This window comes from Ursus americanus, chromosome 18 (genome assembly GCF_024610735.1).
Source record: "Ursus americanus isolate L20-20 chromosome 18, mUrsAme1.1.p, whole genome shotgun sequence".
NCBI classification, from domain to species: Eukaryota; Metazoa; Chordata; class Mammalia; order Carnivora; family Ursidae; genus Ursus; species Ursus americanus.
In genome coordinates, this window is record NC_142144.1 from 31,276,604 (window position 1) to 31,296,350 (window position 19,747).

A 19,747-nucleotide genomic window follows, 5' to 3' on the forward strand; every position below is an offset into this window, starting at 1 on the left:
CCAGCTGTGAGCTCCGAGCAGAGGGGAGAACCAATGGGGAGCTGGTGGCCACAAGGGGTCAACCATAAGAAACATGGCCCTGTATCGGGGGACTGTGGGCGGCAGGCCCCTAGTGGGAGACTCGCTCAGGATCCACAAAAGAAGGACCCAGGAAAAGGTCCTGACACCTGATGGGGATGTACGCACCATCTGTGGCTGTGCCCTTCTCCCCAGTCCCCTATTTCCCTGGGCTGGATCGCCCTTCTATATCAAATCTATAGAGAGGACAGAACGGGCAGTTCCAAAATAATAGACTCAAAAGTAAGATGGCAAATGACACTGAACCTGAAAATAGCGAGGAACGCCACAGGGAAAACACAGGAAGCTGAAGCCAGAGGTTTCAGTGGTGGAGGGAAAGCGCAAGGGAAAAAGTACCCTGCAGAGCGGTGGCAGAAGCCAGGAGCAGGGTGTGGCTCTCATGGGCAGATAGGTTGAAATTCTGGAGCAAGAAGGCCTACAAGCCCTGCCCATCCCCCTCACCCCTCAGTCCCCGCTCCTACAAGAACAATAAGCGTTGTTTACTGGAGTCAGCACACATCAGAGGGAAGGCAACACTGTGAAGGGGAGGCGGCAGTGCCAGCAACGGGACGTACGCCCGGGGAAGGAGCGTGAAGAACACAAGCCCATCAGGACTCCCAGTGTATACAATACATATTCTCAGGGAGAAAGGGGAGGGTATTCCAGCCACGAAACACGCACAAACGATCATGAAATAAGCACAGTGGTTATACAAAAGAAACAATTAGAGATCTGAGAAACAAAAATACGTAACTGTTGAAAGGAAGTGCTCTATAAGGGCTGAATCACACAGATGTACATGAGGAGGGAGTTACAGAGTCAGGCTGCCGCCCCCCCGCCGCCCCCCCCCTCGCCGCCCCCCCCCCCTCGCCGCCGGGACATAAAGGGGTGTTGGAGGGGGAAGGGGTGCTGGAAGAAGGAAGCGGTGGTGGCCGGGCTCAGAGGCTTCTCTGCCTACTAGCCTGACCGGAGAGAAACCTCATGGGACTTTTCACTGTGGGCAGAAACAAAAAGAACTGCGTTCGGGTTCCGCGGCCTTATCTGGAGGCTACGGTTTTCGCGCCTGCTTTTCTTGGATGTGACCAGCCGCGCTGTCCTCTGCGGCCTGTCGCCATCTGTCCTTGAAGGAAGAGCCAACCTTGTGCACCTTTCCAGGAACAAGTCACATCGCAGTCAGGGATATCGTGAAACAGAAGTTAAATTAGCCTGCTCTCTTGACTTCTGGACTCTATCCTCTGAAAAACTTATTGTGTTGCCAGCTGAGCGTGTTAAAGAAAATTATGATCAGAAAGTGAAAAACGGTCTTTCTTAAGTTACGTTCCCAGCTCTTCAAGTCAAGAGTACATCTTGTAGCAGTTTCAAAGGAAGTTCTGGAAGATATTTCGGACCTTGAGTTATCGGTCTCAGAAACAGATGATTTTATCCAGCTTGTACATGCAAAAAGGCAGTATTTGGACCCATTCCATCAGCTCACAGATTCGGTGGCCACCATTTTGGAATCTGAGCAGATCGGCTTGGGGCCCGGAAGAGCTCATCTTATTGGAATTTACATCAACGGGTACACTGAAAACCGGGAACTCCAATTACGAGAGTCAGCAAAGACTCCCTGCTCCCCAAATGATGGTGGTAGAGCTATACTTCATTGCTCAGTGTGAGACATGAGGACCTTGGAATTCCAACCAGCCAAGCTGTGGGGCTGGCTGTGGCGGTGAAGTATGGAGAGGCCAGTTCCGCAACAGAAATACTGCAAAAGACCGAGGTGCAGGAGTGCTACAAAATCATGCTTCAGAATTCAGTAGAAATTTCCACTCGTTACGGTAATTGGATTTGGTAAGAACTTTATTAGACTTCAACGTACAGGAACATCAAAGAACCTAATAAATACATCGATTTTTTTTTCCCTGCTGTGGTATCTGAGATGGCACAACTTCCTGCCTGGTGCGTGTCTATCAGCGGAGTCGTGGTGTTTGTTATACTGATAACTTCAACTTGTTACAATTACAATTGACCATGGTCGATTTGGTTTGGTGGAGACCTATCGTCCTGATTTTGTACCAAACACTTCTGATGGTTAAAGAAGATATGAAATAGGAAATCGGGCCAATATTGGAACATTCAAGCGAAAGAAGCTGTTATCGGCTCCAAACCCATCACCGGATCTCTGTTAAACGTGGCTCGCCGCTTGGCTCTTGAGGGGCACCCTGTTCTGTAGTGTGTAAAATTTAGAGAATTGCTCAAAGCCCAAGAGGGGCGCAGTGGAGAAAGGAAAGTTGATGATGATTTACTTGCATTTCCCCTCTTCTCACCGGCAAGACAGAAGCTACTACACAAGGCCCAGCAGTGACATTTCGGCAGCTCAGTAAGATCACTCGAAGCCCGTTACTGGGAGCTCAACGCCCCTCAGCAATCCTGGGCACTGAAGAAAACTTCAAAACACAAACTCTTTCCTGCCTGGCTGTCCCAGCACCTTCTGACACCAAAGAATACCGTGAATGATTCAGATTATAAAAGGAGGACAAGAGTGGTGACTGTAAACACTACACGTGTACTGACGATCTGGGTGGCACAGTGTGTGGGGCACAAAGCAGGAAGGCATTTTCCAGAGATCCATCTCCAGCATGTTCCAGAAGCATCCTTTCCAGAAGCATTCTGTAGCAGGGAAAGCAGGCGACTCTTCGCCTATTTCTTCATGGGCTAAAGATCCCAGAGTAGCTGCTCATCTTAATTAGGGGAAAATAAATTGAGGAGTATGCCTGTCATCGAACTCAACATAAAACAGCCTATTTCATAAATTCTTAATGACCGTTCACATTTTGATGACAATCCAATTTGAAAATGATGTATAGGATTATATATATATATTATATAATATATATTAATATATATATATTTTTGCCAGACAAATAAGCCGGACCTTATTCTTTGGGGGAAAACTCCCCTTTAGACAACTGCCCAGACGAGTCTCCATGCCCTGCGAGCAAGAAGAGAGGCTGTTTTCTGAGCAGCGTGAGGAACGATCCCCCTACACGTGTCCACGCGCTGCCTGGCAGGGAATGAGTCCCTTGTCACAGGAGGTGTGCAAGCTGAAGAACAGATATCATGGAGGGGAGTCAAGGATCAAATGTGTCACTGGATCCTATGTTGTGTGATGTCCCAGAGACTGCTCATTTTCTCTAGCACCTTCTGTTATTTGATATCCATACCATGCTCCTTGGTTTACTTTTGGCTTTTAAGAAATTTTTTTTAGGTAAATGTTATCTGCAAGGTTTCATTCAAGCTTTCTAGATGCAAAATCCCAAGTCCTTCTAGAGTCTGCTTTCACTTGACCAGAAAGCGTCTTATGCACATGGTGTAACAAATTAGGACTCATGGCAAATTCAGGGGAGAAAACTGTAATTTCTCTCCAACAGTGATCCTGGGCGAGCCTGCTGCCCTGAGCAGTGCCCGCCCCGTGTCACTGTGCGGATGTGGGCATGGGTATTTTTAAATACCAGACGAGCATGGGAGGGGTGTGTGGGGGCGGGTAGGGGAGAGCTGGTAAGAAGGACAGGGAAGAACAGTGTAGGTCTGTGATGTTTCCTGCAAAATCTAATTTCTTATGAAATAGTTGGTACATGTAAAATGAGTCCTATAAAGCTTGACAACTAGTTTCTTTCTTCTTTTTCTGAGAAATGAGTTTTCCACGAAAATCGAGTTACTGTTTTAATTAAAATAAACACACTTGAGAGCTGACGGAAACTGGAAATTCAGTTCAGCAAAGATGGTGGTGTCTGGGGAGTTAGCATTTTCCACAACTTCATGCAGTGGAGTCCACAGAAGGCCTTGCTCCCTATCCCAGCTGGGAGGGAGTCTCCTTCCTCTGAACCCTGGTGAAACTCATGACTCCATCACAGCAAGGAGGTTTACCTTATGTTTTTTTTTTTTAGTGTTCTATGATTTATTATCTGCGTATACACCTTATCTTGATTGCTCTCCTTTGGGGGGCATGGCTTATCTCATCAAAGAGGCTGGGAACTGTTGTAGGGGCAGGAACCCCACCCCTGCAGCACCATGTAGGGTGTGCAGACAGAGGACAACGCAGGCTGACAGAGAATGAAGAGAGTGAAGGGAATGGCCAGTTTGCTGATCAAACCCTACTGGAGGCCTGAGCTGGAGTCTAAGGACACACAGACCGTGTAGAGCTGCTTGTCACGACAAGCTAACATGGGCTCAGAGGGGTCCTGGCAGAACCAATGCTGTGCTAATGGGAAGTGCAGGAAGGAAGGCTGCTTTCTGCTCATAGGGAGTCTGAAAGGGCTTCTCAGAGGATATACCAGAACTGGCCCTTGGAGGACGAGGAAAGGAAAAGTCACCTGAGATGGAGAAAAAGCATGCGCAAAGGTCAGGGGGCCATCCAGGAGGAGCATGCCCAGAGCACTGCAGCAGGGCTGCTGGCTGACCCAGAGCCGTGTGAGGAACAGCCGAAGACAGAGCTGGGAAGGCAGGTCTGGGCACTGTCAGCGTTTGGTCCTGCAAGCAGCGGCAAGCCTCGATACTTCTCAGCAGAGACCAGAGGGAGCCTGCTGCAGGAGGATGGACAGGTAGGGCAGGTGGGTGGAAGCTAGATGGCTGGTGGGAAGAACGGGACACTGGCGAGAAGCCTGAAGCTGTGGTGCTGGCGAGGAGAGATGAACCTCAGATCAGGGCGGAGAGAGGCAAGGGATGTGGATGGCAGACGCATCAGTCCTGGCAACAGGTGCAGCACGGCAGGAAAGGGAGAGGAAGGAGGGCTTAGAGAAGATTCTGCCTTTGGGTCCTCGTGACTGGGTAGATGGCGGCACCATTCACTGAAGCTAGACACGCTGAGCTCAGGTTTGGGCATCGAGAGCCCTGGGATGGAGACATGCAGCGGAGAGACGATTAGGAGGGGATTAGAAAGGGTCATTCATTCACCTACGAAGCACGGACAGGCCTAGAGGTCAGAGGGGGGCAGTGTGGGCCTGGTGGCCCCCAAGTGTTGGACCCCTCCCACCCTGTCCGTACCTTCTCTCCCTTCATCCCAGGAAGGCCGGAGGCTCCATCGGCTCCAGGCTGTCCCTCAGGGCCCTGGGAACATCAATGACAATCAGCCCACAACATCTCTGATAAGAACCAAGTATGACCCTTTCCTAGAGAAGGAGGCCATGGCTGGGAGGACTGAGCAGGTGCTGAGGTCAGTGGGCCCAGGAGCCTTGTGTCAGTCTAGGGTGAACTGCCGGTCCCTGGCCCCAGCATGGCCACTGCTGACCGTGCACCTGGGGATGAGTGTCCTTCACTCTGGCGGGGAGCTGGGGGCAGGGCCGGACCAGATGGTCTCTGAGGGCCTCGTGCTACAGACTCAGCACTTCGATGTCCTAAGATTCCAAGATTCCATATGAGTCTGCATCTCCTATACTAAGATAAAGCAGCAAAGCAGTGTGCAGGATGGTTATTTCTTGGCTTCTGCTTCTTAGGAATCTTAGCAATGACTCAGCTGAGAACTTTTTGTTTACAAATGTTAGCGAGCTGCATGCTCTCTGTTAGTAGCCTTCGAGCTGGGGTCTGGGCTCTGTATGCCCCTCCTTGGCTAGAAGAAGCCTCATGGCCATGGAGAAGGGGAGACGACCCCAGTGGCTCACCGGGGGCCCAGGTTCACCAGCAGCTCCATCCTCTCCAGGCGATCCAGGGGGTCCCATGAAAACATCAGTCCCTGGTTTTCCTGGAATCCCAGGTGAGCCAGGTGGGCCCGGGGGGCCTGGGGGACCCTAAAAAACAGATATCTGTTAAGAAACAGCAGGGGAGGGGATAAACCTATATGAAGCATGTATATTCCATCCATTCTCTCTGTTCCTCACTCTAACACTGCAAGTAGAGACCGATGGGGGAAACTGAGGCTCAGTGAGATAATGTGAGTTGGTCTGGGCTCACACACTCACAGCTAATTATTAGAAGAGCTGGGATTTGAACCCAGGTCTTTCTGAGCCCATCATACCATGTTTTCTCCCCAGATGTGTGTATAAAATAAAAATTCAGTTAGAATTTTCAGAAGTGTTCTAATTTAGTTTTCTGATTACCTGACAGAGCAGTCAAAAACTGCCTATTGCGAACCCGTATTAAATCTCTCCCTGAAGCGTACCAGCCTCTTGAGCCTCCAGCTGGGTTGGCTGATCCCACCAGCCTGGAAGACGCATGTGGCTCTCACCGCCCCTATCCAGTGAGTCCAGAATCCTTCTGGCCTCACCCTAAGGAGTGGGCCGAGGGGCAACTGAGTGGAGTCTTCTAGGTGGGGATTCAGCACAGGGGTTCACAGTGAGGTTGGGGGCCTCAGGACAAAGCCCCCAGCTGCAGCTGGAGCAGGGAGGTGCTCCCCAGGAACCAGTGAGGGCCCTGCCTTGGGCAGGAGGCTGAGGGAGCAAGAGCAAAGAGGAAGAAGTAGTGGTTGAAGAGGTAGGAGGGGTTGCCTCAGGGTAGGGAGGATTTCCAGAAGGGTCTGGAAGCCCAAGTGTGAAATACCCCCTAGAGAAGAGTCCAGCAGTTCTCTGGAATGGGTAAACGGGATGGGGGCAAAGCCAAGTAAGAGGTGAAGATCATGGACATACTTGCTGTGGGACAGCCCTAGATGCCAGGGAAAGGGGACAAGTGGCAAAGTAGAGGTCCTGAATAGAAACTAAGGCTCATATTCACTTAGAACAAAACTGATCCAAGTGGAAAATGCCAAATATAGACACATGTGGAGGGGAAAAAAGAATCCTCCCAATTATTGAGAAGGCAATCCCAGACAGCAGGTTGTGCCACCCTCACACTTACTCTTAACAGCTCCTCACTGAGCACCAGGTCCCCAGAGCCAGAGCCAACGTCCAAGCCCCAGCCCAGGCCGGAGCCCTCGGCCTCAGCTCCCACCTGGAGAGAGAAGAAATTCCCACCACTTGGTTTCACCTGCCACTCCCTAAGGACAGCCATGTCACCAAGTCTTCCCTTACTCTGTAGCCCTGTAACTGCTGCTGCCAACCTTCCTTCTGGCCTTTTCTCCCACTCCCCTCTACCCCTCTCTTCCTCCCCCACCACCTCCCGCTGCACAGCCAACGGGCAGCCGGTCCTCAAACATACTATGGTCTTTCACATCTTCTCAGCCTCCCTTCCTGCCTTTCAAACTCCTACTCATTCTTCAAGGCCTAGTTCCAGTGTCATCACATCCAGGAAGCCCTCCCACCCCATTTCCGGGTGGAGATGGAATTTATCTCTCCCTACTCTCTGTTCCTCACCAACCTCTGCTGAGGTCTCGATTTGGTGGTAGGACCACCTGACTCAAAGCTCAGTTGTGTGTATGTCTGGCAGCCCCTCTAGACTAGGACCCCTCCATGGTTGGCCCATCCTGAGGTACCTCTGGATGCCCAGTATCTTAGCACAAGATCTGGTACCAAGAAGGTATTCAGTGCATACTTGTTGAATGCCATCAAATTCCTCCAAAGAACAAAAGGGAATTAAAAAAAACCCTTTCTGGGACTTCATTCCTAAGCATAAGAACCAGGTGAAGTGGAATTCAATCACGGAATGTGCATGGAGCACACGCTCCGAGGCCCCAAGAAGGAGCTGGGCTGGAGGTCAGGGCTGGGTTGAGAAGGGTAGCAGTGACGTGTACATGCGGGTGGGAGAAGGCAGGTGGGGACGGGGGGCTGCTGCCACCGTCTGAGGAACCAGGTAGACTCGGGGCTTGGAGACTGACTGGATGGGGCATGAGAGGCAAGAAGGGCCACTGGAGGAGGTTTCCTGATTTCTGTCTTGGTATCCAGGAAGACGGAGTGCCACTCCCAGAAATGGGGAGTCCTGAGGGAGGAGCAGGTCTGAGGCATGGTGAGGAGTTGTTTGGGATGTGGTTGAGAGACACATGGGCCATTCTGGGCACAGGATATAAACGGGATGTAAACAGACTCTGGTCCGGAGCAAACTGAGGGTTCTGATAGAGGAGAAGGCCCGACGTCTCACTGGAAGGCACCCTGAACCTTCGCCTGTGCCCATCTCTCAGCATCCCAGCCCCTGCATGCTGTGTGTGTGTTGAGCCTGGAGAGGGGGTCTCACCGTGGGTCCAGTAGGCCTGGCAGGTTCAGGGTGGCCAAGAAGCCCCTCCCCAGCTTCACCCTAAAGAGAACAAGCTGGTCAGTGGAGCACTGGGCACCCCCCCACACACACACATACTGTCCCCTCTCTTCCCTGTAGACACCACTCATCTTTAAGATGAGGCTTATGCAGGGGGGAAGGCTTTGTTCAGGAGCCAGCCCAAGGGGCACTCGGCCCACGCTGGGCTCAGGAGCCCTTCGTTTCTGCATCACACGCATAGCGTGGATGGGACTGATGGAAGGAAGGAGGCAGTAGGGACCCTCCCCATCCCACCATCTAGGGTCCCGCCGCCCCACGCCCCGGTTCAGGTCCTGCGAGAGCATGGTAGCCAGGCCCAGTGTGCCTCCCTCTGAGGTAGGTCCTGGCCACCCTGCTCCTTCCGCCAGCCCCGTAGCCTGTCCAGAGCCTTTATTGCTCGTAGGCCTGCCTCCCCGGGACCGTAAGCTCCTGGAGGGCAGGCATGGTGCCTGAATCCCCTCCAGGCCCCAGTGCCCGGCCCTTGGCCAGAGCTCAGGGAATGCTTTCAGAGTGACAGGAACACCCACTTGGAAAGGAGAAGGAGAAAAGAAAAATGAAGCAGAAAATGGGAAAGGGCAGCATCCCAGGGGGCATTTAGCTGTCACAAAGGGTCCAGAGAAATGGCTGCTCTGACAAAAAAAGGTGACAGAATGGCCTCAGCCACCAAAAGGAATGGAAACATGAATAGTAAATTCGCATGAAACCTGTGTGGTGTGATGCCCTCCTAGACTCCCTGACTGCTCCCCGGAACCCTGCTGGCATCTGAAGTCCACTGAGGAGGCCGGCTCAAAGTGAGGACACCACCCTCCCCAGACCCCAAGCCCTCCCTCCCCTCCAACCCCACCGGCAGCCTCATGAGCATTCTCCTGGGGTAGGTGGGGGGTGGGCAGAGAACCGGGACCAGCACGCAGACGGATAGGGTCCCCAGAGACAGCCACGTTGCTGCCTCTGGCCCGAGCAGGCTCTGTGGGTGGGACCTCCGCAGGCTGTGGGGCTCCCAGGAGCCCTGGCCCTGGTTGCTGTGGGCACAGCCCCGTGGTGACAGTTAAATGTCACTGCTGCTTCAGAAGAAGTCCATTATCCTGTGGTGACAGACACCAGACAAGGCATTCCCATCAACGTCACCTCATTTCATTCTGACAATGTCCTCGAGGGGTAGTCATCACCACCCCCATTTTACAGATGGAGAAACTGGAGCACAGAAGTACTGAAGACCTCTCTGGAAACCCTACAACTACCAAGAAGCAAACCCAGGTCTCTAAAGCTCCCATGTGCCCAAGCTTTCCCAGGAAGAAAATCAAAGGCAGAGCCTGGAGCCCAGCCACAGAACACCAGAATTGGAAGGACCCTCTGATTATAAATGGGGAAACTGAGGCCTGCAGAGGCCAAGGTCACCAGTCGGTGAGGAGAGGTGGCCAGAACTAAGCCCCACGCCTTTTTTTTGGTTCTCCCAGACTCCCAATTCGGTCTCTTTGGGCCTCGGTCCTCTTACTGCTTCTGCCCTCTCCTTGATCAGAGCTGCCTATGTCAACCCCAAACAACACGCTCCAGGCACCTGACCAGAGCCAACGCGTTCTCCAGAATGGTCCCAGCACCAGCCTTTTCTGCTTGGGGCCCAACCTGCCCTCTCCTTCCCACATGGCCTCTCTGAGCCAAGACAAGAAGATGTTTCATGGTTGTTAATATGTGTTTGCAAAGAGCTTCTCAGAAGTAGTAAGAGCATCACACGGCCACCAACATGGCTGGTTTAACTAGACAACCGTACGGGGTTCGTCCTGGAGCGCTGTGATGGGTCACATGGGTCACATGCCTGTAGCTTGAGTCAAGCCTTTGAAAGTGCAAGTGACCAGGTAACTCTGGTCACCAGATTGTCCCTCAAAATATTCACATCTGAAGAGCAGCTTCATTCAGATTCACACTCGCCCATGCTGAGAATCAGTTCTGGGGTTCCCAATTCTAAGACACAAAGTCACAGCCCTTAACGGGTGACAATGCCGGGCATGCATACGGAGCTTTCCAAACATTCCCAGACCTGCATCCTCGACTTGACCTCACAGCTATCCTCCTATAAAGAGGAGGAAATGAGGCCCAAAGAAAAGAAAGGGTTTGCGTGAGGTCTCACAAGTACAGCCCAGAATTACAGAAATGCATGGGGGAAGGGACATGGAGGTCACCCACACACACCTCTGAGTCCCTGCTGAATCTTACAAGCTTCCCTGAGTCGGAGATGGGACTCTCGTGACATCTGAGATGGGGTCTAGGCATCTTTGGCTAGCTCTGCCTGTTACAAAGTTCTCATTTGAATCTGGGGACAATTTGGGTCATGAAGCCAGGTGCCCTACCTTTTTACCTCTTGCTTTTCCCTCTGCACCCTGCAGCCTCCTTGTGTGTTCCCAGGTTGCATAGCCCTCAAATGCCCAAATCTGGAACTTGATGAGCCAAAATGGACCCCGGCTCTAAGCAAGCCAGGGGCGGGTCCCTCCCAGGACTCTGGCCTTTCTTTTTCTTCTCCGTTAAGACAGGCCACGCCAAATCCTTGCCCCTCCACGCCACTTACCAGAGTAACCCCTCTTTCAGAAGCCACTGTGGGTATGGGCAGTGGGGGCCTCTCAGGAGGGCTGCTGTCCAGCTCTTCTGCCACAGTCACGGGCAGGGGCTCCTCCGTTGCGGCTGCTGCTAGGTCTTCCTCATCACCAGAACCCTGAAAAGCAAAACCAACAAGAGGAATCACCCCACCTGGCCTGTGACGCAAGGCACAGCAGGCTGCCGGAGAGTCTGGGTGACCGTCATTCCTACGGTGTTAGTCCAGTTTCACCACACTTGTTTACCCTCAACTGTCCTTACGTGCGACACAGTCACAGAAGCACAGACTCATAATCCCCCTCCCATATACGCATCTCCTCCGGCGATGGGGCGCTCCTTCCCCTCTCCCCCTAGCAACCTTTCCCCTGCCCACTTGGCAGCACTCCGAGAAAATTCTTGGACAAAGCTAGAAGCAGCAGGGTTGGGCACCTGATTCCCTGACCTGCTCTGTCATGCTCCTTCCAGGCACCCTGCCTCCCTCCAGTGGCCCTGACCCAGATCTGCGCTCTCCTGAAGCTGAGTGTTGCATTTGCCTCTGGGAAAGCCAGTGACTGTTCCTGTCTCAGGACGCTGACCCCTCTCCCTGCTGTGAGCCAGACAGAAAACGCTAGGAGACACTTACAGAAGCGGCTGCTTGCTCAGGGGCCGCTGTGGGTATAGGGGGAACCAGGCCGCCTGTGGGGACCCCGTGAGTCTCCTCTTCCTCAGGAGTGCTGGGGTGCACTTCTGCTGCAGCTGCTGGTGTTGTGAACATTCCTTCACTGACTGCACCCTGAAACAAAAAAGGCATGAAAATCGGCCACTTCTTGTACCCCCCTGGTTCAGCAGGTGTGTGACTGCAGGGAGGAAGCCGCAGGGTGACCAGATAGATAACTAACGTGGCCATAGGTTTGTTCATGCAAGACCCGGCTTGGCCCACAGAGCCCCAGAACCCCAGGCTGGAGAGCACCTCTCAGGTCAGTGCACCCATCCCCTGGGCGCCCCTATGGCACATCGCTGCCAAGTGCTTTGGCCGGTTAAGTGTCCGATGAGCCACCCAGGCACTCTGGGATGGTGCTTCCTTGACAAAGTGGTATTTGAGCTGAACTCTAAAGGATAAGCCAGGATTAAAGGCAGGGCAGAGGGAAGAAAAGGTTCTAAGCAGAGAGGAGAGGGTCTGGGCACATTCAAGAAACTGAAGGAAGGTCAGTGAGGTGGGAGAACTGAGAGCCAGGGAGACAGTGACCCAAGACGTGGTCACCGAGGCTGGCCAGGCCAGACCCTGAAGGGCCTTGTGGTCAGGTGGGGGAGCAGGGTCTGTAGCGAGGGTGATGGGAAGCTCCAAGCAGAGGGCTGCCCCAGCAGGAGAGTCGGGGGAGAGGACGGAGGAAGCGAGGCAGGGGCCTCAGCCATTGTCTGCACTGGAGATATGCTGTCTCGGTCCACAGGATAGTACTGGGAAAGGGGAGAAGCGTGCAGGTGCGTAGTGGGTTTAGGTAGAAAAACCAACAAGACTGGATGCTTGACAGGATATGGGGAGTAAGGAAGACAGAAGAGAATTCTGGATTGGCCAACTGGGGGGTGATGGTCCCAATCTTTTGAGGTGGGAACACAACAGTGGACACGAGGAGTCCAGGTTTCGGTCTGAGTCTGAAGAACTTGCAGGACAGCCACTGTAATGACATCTTAGGGACAGACCTGCCAGGTGTCCTGAAATATCTGCATCCCACCTCCACGAGCTGGGAACACTGTCTCCATGCTGCCTAAGGAGAGGGTGAGGAGGCTTGGCGCTGCCCTTGACCCTGATCTTCCCCTGCCCTCTGACAGCCCATGCTTGTGCCCAGAAATTGGCCATGGCTGTGCCCACCATCACCTCTTCTGCTCACATCCAGGCTCCTCCACCCTGGCTCCTGCCCCACTGCTGGTGGAGGTAGTGGGCCCCCGGGACTACCCCACCTCACTGGCTCTCCACCTCCCCCCAGCCTGGCTCCCCACTGGCCTGCTGGGGCTGCCAGCATGTGCAGTGTCCGAGCCAACAGAATTCCAGCACACATGTACCCAGGCCTTGGCCAGCTCCCCTTCAGAGAAGTGCCCCATTCAGGCTCCTTTGGATGCGCTGAGCAAAATGAAGACGGGTCCTCTGAGAAGGTCAGGACCTGCTCCAGCTATGACCTCAACCCTGCGGCACTCCACACTCCTTACCCATGTGACCCCTTCCCCAGAGTCCTGGATGGCCGTGGAGAGGGTCGCTCCCCCCGTGGGTGCACCGCTGGCCTCCGCGTCCCCGGAGGTGGTGACAGGCACCTCAGCCTCCCCAGCTGCGGTGGTCGCCGAGCCTTCTTCAGCATCTGCACCCTGAGCAGGAAGACGCCACGAGGGAGCCGTCAGCAGTCTGCTGTGGTCAGTGTGGCCGGAGGCAGCAGACAGCCCGGGCCCCTCGGGCGCCTGCATGCCATCGCTTCCTCGCCTTCAAGGCACCGGCACATCCCAGATGTCACCTTGCGCTGACGCTGCGAACGTGGCACCCAACCAGAAACCCACGCCTCACACACCACTTGAGGCCTGAGCCCCTGGCCGGGATGCCACCTGCGTGATTCAGCCTGCTCCTTCCTGCCACCCTCGGTGCCGGCCACCTCAGTCCCTGCCGTCTCCCTTCCGCTACTCCCGGGAGGGAGGCTTTCACCGATGCCCCGGTCATGGTGCTGGGGCAAAACCCAGGGTCTCGCAATGCACAGCCTTTGTCCTCGTTAGAGGAGTTGGCTGCCTTCACTGATGGCTTGCTCATCTCACTCTCCTTCCAGCCCTCCGGCATCCCTAACCCTATCCTCCCCATGGTCACCACCAGTCATGGTGGCAGATCCACAGGGCGCCTTCCAAGCCTCTACTCACTGAGACTTTTGGCAGAATATGACATCACTGACCAAACCCAGAGCAAGCCAATACCACCTGTTGCCCGGACCACAACACAGCCTCTGATCCCAGCCCCCGGCCTCCAGGCTTGCTTCTCCCACCCTTTCTCTTTCTAGCCTGGCTAGAAAGAGACTCTGACTGGCCCACTAGCCCTTCAGTGATTCCCTACTTCTGAACACACTCCAGCTCCAACGCGTGGCTCCCAGGGTCTCAGGGGCCTCTCTAGCCACATTCCCTGCCCCCCACCCCCGCTCACATATGACCCTCTTTCCATGTTTCTGTTGATGCCTCCAGGCCTCTGCTCCTGCTGGCCTACCTCCTGGAATACCTGTCTCTCTCCCACCTGCCAGGCTCCTGACAGGAGTCCCCATATTCTCGCCTTCCGCATCCTTTCCCCAGGAAGGCTTCCAGGACCCCCACATCTGGGTTCTGGGCCCCTTTTGGTGCTTCTCCTATTGCACCTCTTATGGCTCTGTCCCCAGGAACTGGTCTATCCTAGTTACCTGTGCCCAGCATAACACATCACTCCACAAACATCCGCTGAATGAGGCAACAGACCCCTCAGCCTCCGAATCAGTGTCTACTCAGACTTGATCCCACAAGGCCATTGCCCTGCATTCTGCAGACCGATAAGGAAGACCAGTGACTGCACCCACCTGAGATGCCCACCTCTCCCGGAAACAGCATATGCTCTGAGCTACTTACCGGAGTGACCCCTTCCCCCATGTCCTCAGTAAACAAGGAGAGGGCTGGCCTCCCAGTGGGCACACTGCTGGCCTCTGCTTCCCCAGTGGTGCTGGTAGGCCCCTCAGCCTCCCTGACTGTTGCCGTGGCTGCCAAACCTTCTTCAGCATGCAGACTCTGAAACAAAAGCATCATGAGGGACCATGTCACTGGGCCCATGGCTCTGATCGGTGTGCCTGTGGCTGTACAGAACAGACAGCCCACACCTCTCTCTCTATCAGCTTGCATTTCTGTAGCTTCCTTCTCTTAAAGCATTTTCTTATCTGTGACATCACCCCAGTCCCACGACAGTCCTAGAATCACAGAACGCCAGGGACAGGAGAGATTGCAAGGCAACCGTATCTCCTGTTTGATTCCAAGCACCTGTTTGCACACGCCCCATGACCAGGAGGTCCCTGTCTCCCGAGTCAGCCTGCTCCAGCTCCAGACACTTCTATCTAGACACGTCTGTCTCTCTGTGACCTCCCCCATGTGCCCGTCCAGAAGCCATAAAAACAAGTCGAATGCCTTTGCCCCTGACGGAGATTCAGAGATATACAGGCAACAACGCTGTCCTCCCCAGCCTTCTCCAGACTGAACCCCATGATTCTTCTCTCCCTGGGTCTCAGTTTCCTCGGGAAATGCATAACCTTCTCTGGAGGTTAACACAGCAGATGCATGAAATGGAAAGAGCAGTTTGGCTGCTAGTGTCATCAAACTATGTTTTATCTCACTTTCCAAACGTTTCTTTTTCTTTTAAATTTGGGGGGTGTGGGGGTCGTTCTGTTTTATTTTGTTTGGTTTGCAAAAAGTAGCTCTTTTGGATACTAAAACCACTAAGCTGATCAAAGTTAGATTTCCTTGCTGCAGGACTTTTAAGGAGTCTATAATAGGAGGATATAAAGTGGAGTATTTCCCAAACGTATTTGACCACAGAACCTTTTTCCTACAACATGAATCCCTGCAGAATTATTGTCCTCCCCCCAAAAAAGAGAGAAAAGATGATGTCACAGATTTTAAAATGAGACTCTTTCTGCCTCAAATTCAGCTGAAGTCACAAAGAGCTTACACGAAAGTACAATTAAGAACAATTAATTCATTGTGAAATAAGTACACTTCACATGCTAGAAGCAGGAACTAGACCACTTGCGTGGGATGTACTAAGAGACAAGAAAGGAAATCAGTTCTATCGGGCTTAGCCTGCCACCTGCCTCTGGGCTATACAGGAAAAGGTAAAGAATTCCTTTGGAGACAATCGTCAGTGTGCTGGGACTTTCTCCTACCTTCTCCCCACTATAAACCATTTGCGAGCTGTGTTCCTTGGAATTTGGGAAACAAAGGGACTGAATTTTGATGTTATGCTGGACTGGACTTTGGAAATAGCTGTGAAAATAGGTTATTATCAGGTCGTGACTGGGAGAGCCTGAGAAGTGTCTTGAGTTTTAACCCAGGATAGCAGAAAGAATGAGCTGAACCTGTGGGATTTTAGCAGAGGTTGTTGTGAGAAGACATTTGCTTTAATTTCACACCTTACTGTGTCTAGCATTTAAAAAACTGGCTTTACAGGTGCAAAAGCCAATTACACAACAATGGGATGGACAGGCACAGGTGCAATCAGCCCGATCTGTCTTGAAGGGGCTCCAAAGGGAAAGGCTGTGTGTCTTCACAAATGAGCAGGAGGGAGGTGGGTACCGAGGTGAGGACCCGGCACGCATCCCCCAGGGAAGGTGTGAGGTGCTGCATCTCCTCCCCCTGTCCTGGGGCTTCCCTGGAGAGCCTCCTGGGCCCTGGGTCTCCTCTCCTCTGTACCGTGACATTCAGTGAAAACCCTCTTGATTCTTCACCGTGCCCAATACAAGTCACCATCAAGTCTGAAATGAGCAAACAGATTGACTACTGACTTAGCACATGAAATTCACCATTCACTCACCTCTTCAGTGACCTGTATGAAGGACCCATCCCCCGAGCCAACATCTGTAACGGGGGCACCGTCCATGCTATGAATTCCCTCCACTGTGTCATTCAGGACCTCACCGGACCCTACGGAAACAGGCATTCTGTAATTAATAACTGCATTTTGTAATCTTGGAAAAGAATGAAGTGTATCTTTACCTATTAACTTGAAAAGATGCCCATAATACAGGATGAAGAGGGAGAAAAACTGATGTTGAATGCAGTATCACCCCTGCTTCCATCACAGGCTCCACACCACCTGCAGGGTGGGAACCCGGCTCTGCCGCTTACTAGGAATGTGACATTCAACTGGGGCCTCAGGTTCCTCGTCCATAAATTAGGAGCGATTCCTATTTTGCAAGGTTGTTTGGAAGGTTACATGCTACAAGGATTAAATAAGCTAATACAAAAAAAGCACTGAGGATAGCCCCTAAATCGAGTTTGCAATTTAGTTAGCAATTCATAAATGTTCACTGTCAGTGCGGTTCTAAGTGTATAAAGGGGAAAAAACTATGGGAGTATACATGTTTTTTTTAAAGATTTTATTTTTTATTATTTATGAGAGAGAGAGAGAGAGAGAGATTGGGAGAGCATGAATAGGGGGCCAGAAGACAGAGAAGCAGGCTCCCCGCTGAGCAGGGAGCCTGATATGGGTCTTCATCCCAGGACCCTGGGACTGTGGCCTGAACTGAAGGCAGGTGCTTAAGCGACTGAGCCACCCAGGTGCCCTGTTAGTATATATGTTTTATCATCATTATATATATATATATATATATATATATATATATATATATATATATATATATACATCATTATATAATTAATACGATTATTAAACAACATATGTAATATACAGATACTTATGTGTATGCAGACAGACCACACAAAGTTGGCTAATCCACAATGCTTAATACTGGTTTCCTCCAGAGGATAGGAAAGGAAACTACTATCTTGGAGGGTTCATACAACTCTGCATTGATTGAACTGTTACCGCAAACACATTATCTCTTTTGCAACTTAAACAAGTGAGGGGCACCTGGGTGGCTCAGTCAGTTAAGCGTCTGCATGTCCCATGCAGTACCTCATTTAATCCTCGTGCTAGCTCATCCGTCCTACCCACAAGGACCTTCCCACCACCTGACAGCTGGGGGAGCAGAGCCAGGACAGGAATCCCACGTTTTCAGTCTGCCCACTATCACCCCATGGCACGCATGTGCTGCTCTGACGTGCGCATTAGCACCTTATTATGATTAACCCCATTTTGCGGCTGAGGAACAGGGTCCCACAGAAAGTAAGTGACTGGGAGGGGCCCTGAGCCAGGTCAGCCTGTCCCGGCGTCAGGCCATGTCCACGCGTGCTGTGCTCATGCATGTCCCACGGTAAGAACAGTGTGGGCCGAGGAAGGTGCCGAAGGATCTCCAGCAGGCATCGTCACTCTCTCTTGTCCTCCCGGATCTTGCCACCAGGGGGTGCTGTGCAAGCAGCAGGCCAGAACCCAAACCTCCGAGTCCCCACTCCTTGGAGGATGTTAAATTGGGGGGTGGAGGGAGGGGTGCCCTGGGCCAAGATGGTGTCAGGAAACTTGGAATAAAACTACTAGGTGGCTCTCCCGAGACGGGGACAGGGTTCAGGTTTCAGGCCCCTTTCTCCTCACCATCTGGGCTGTCTACCCAACAGGAAGAGCAGGAACACTTCCGCAAGCTTTGTCGCTTCTGTTTGGCCTTTTCTCTGCCGGTGAAGGAGTCTGGCTGATCCCAGGGAACAGACGAGTGGTGCCTGGACCTGCGTCCCAGTCCGCATTTGGCTCCCACCTCCTTTGCACTGACCCTCCAGTCTAGGAGAGGCTCTTGCCTGGCCCTGCTGCCTCTGCCTCCCCCTTTCCCTCCTCCGAGATCCTAATTCCACCCAGGAGAAGAGCATTCGCAATTCCTAAACCACATCCCTGGCTGGGTTCAATCCTCTAAACTACCTGGGAGGCAGGGATCGTGAACACTCCCAGGGGGCAGTTAAAGAATCTGAAGCTTGGGACCCCTGGGTGGCTCCGTCGGTTAAGCATCTGCCTTCGGCTCAGGTCATGATCCCGGGGTCCTGGGATCGAGCCCTGCATCAGGCTCCCTGCTCAGCGGGGAGCCTGCTTCTCCCTCTCCCCTGCCCCTGCTCATGCACTCTCTCTGTCTCTTCTCTCAAATTAATAAATAAAATCTTAAGAAAAAAAAAAGACTCTGAAGCTTGGAAATATTAAGCAACGTGCCCCAGGCACAAGAGCAAATAGGTGGCTGAGCAGGGCTTCTGTCCAAACTATCTTCTCTGTCCCCGTCTTCGCCAGCAACACCCCGACTCTGTGCGTGTATTATGACCGTATTAAATGATGATACAAATTTTTTCCTATTCAGTACTGTACACCTTCTCTCACCCAGAGACTTCCCAATTGAGTTGTTAAAATAACACACAGTTACTGATGGCAGGAGTGAAAAGAAGAATGATACATATGATTACAGAAGGCTTGTTAAACACAGAAGTAAAGAAAGAAAAGCCACCCACAATTCCACCACAGAGATAACCACTCAGAACATTTTGTTGTCTATTACTCTGACACACACACACACACACACACACACACACTGCTCTACGTGGCTATATATAAAAAGATAGAAATAATATATTCAAAGTTGGGGTTACAACACACATAGAGTTTTGAAATCTGCTTTTCTCGTGAAGTATAGCATGAGTCCGTCCCTGGGTCATCACATCTTCTGCATCCCCAATATCAGGGCAGTATATATACGTGAAAGACAACTTCCCCACCAATCTTTTCTGCAGGCAACATGGGTTTCTGCCCTTGTTTTCTGCCCTACATGTGGGCACCTTGGCACGGGCAGTAACCTCAGTCTGAAGCAGATGCCCCTCTGATAAAGGGTGGGAAGTGCAGACCCGTCTCAGGCCTTGGACACGTATCACGCTGCTGCCAGGGGGGTCACAACAGATCTTTGGTTTTGACCAGTGTCCTCTGTATACATCGGGGGACAAGGGTCAGCGGTGAGGCCCTGGATGGGTTGCCAGGAGGCCAGCACTCGCCCAGGCCTGCTGCTGACCGGTGAGTGCCTGCCTGTCTCTCTCTGGCCACCAGTTTCCCACGTGTGCCCCACAGGAATTCTGATGACCTGAGCCTATCCTCTGAGAGTCAGGAGTTTGCACCCGAAGCTGGAAAGGGTGGGGCTTCTGGAGTCGGGCCTGGGCAGAGGGTCCGTCTTACCACTCACTAGCTGTGTGACTGTGGGCATGTCACTTACCTTTCCAAGCATCAGTTTTTCCACCCATAATATACTAGCCAATAATACCAAGCGGGAGATGGACTGTCAGGGTTGGAGATGAAGTATGTGAACACTCGGCACACAGTAGGTACTTAATTAAC

At 52.4% G+C, this 19,747-nt stretch overlaps 1 protein-coding gene across 3 annotated transcripts in view; it reads right to left on the reverse strand.

Annotated features, from left to right (window-relative positions):
• Nucleotides 1–19,747, reverse strand: part of COL15A1 (collagen type XV alpha 1 chain) — a 101,043-nt gene that overhangs the window by 35,315 nt on the left and 45,981 nt on the right. For all 3 annotated transcript variants that reach the window (XM_045780203.2, XM_045780201.2, XM_045780200.2), the window contains 9 exons: nucleotides 16,313–16,422; nucleotides 14,365–14,520; nucleotides 12,952–13,104; nucleotides 11,393–11,542; nucleotides 10,745–10,888; nucleotides 8,131–8,190; nucleotides 6,862–6,954; nucleotides 5,694–5,819; nucleotides 5,080–5,142 (listed from right to left, as the gene is read on the reverse strand). In XM_045780203.2, the coding sequence (XP_045636159.2) occupies nucleotides 5,080–5,142; nucleotides 5,694–5,819; nucleotides 6,862–6,954; nucleotides 8,131–8,190; nucleotides 10,745–10,888; nucleotides 11,393–11,542; nucleotides 12,952–13,104; nucleotides 14,365–14,520; nucleotides 16,313–16,422 (1,055 nt within the window). The remainder of the gene's footprint in view (nucleotides 1–5,079; nucleotides 5,143–5,693; nucleotides 5,820–6,861; nucleotides 6,955–8,130; nucleotides 8,191–10,744; nucleotides 10,889–11,392; nucleotides 11,543–12,951; nucleotides 13,105–14,364; nucleotides 14,521–16,312; nucleotides 16,423–19,747) is intronic.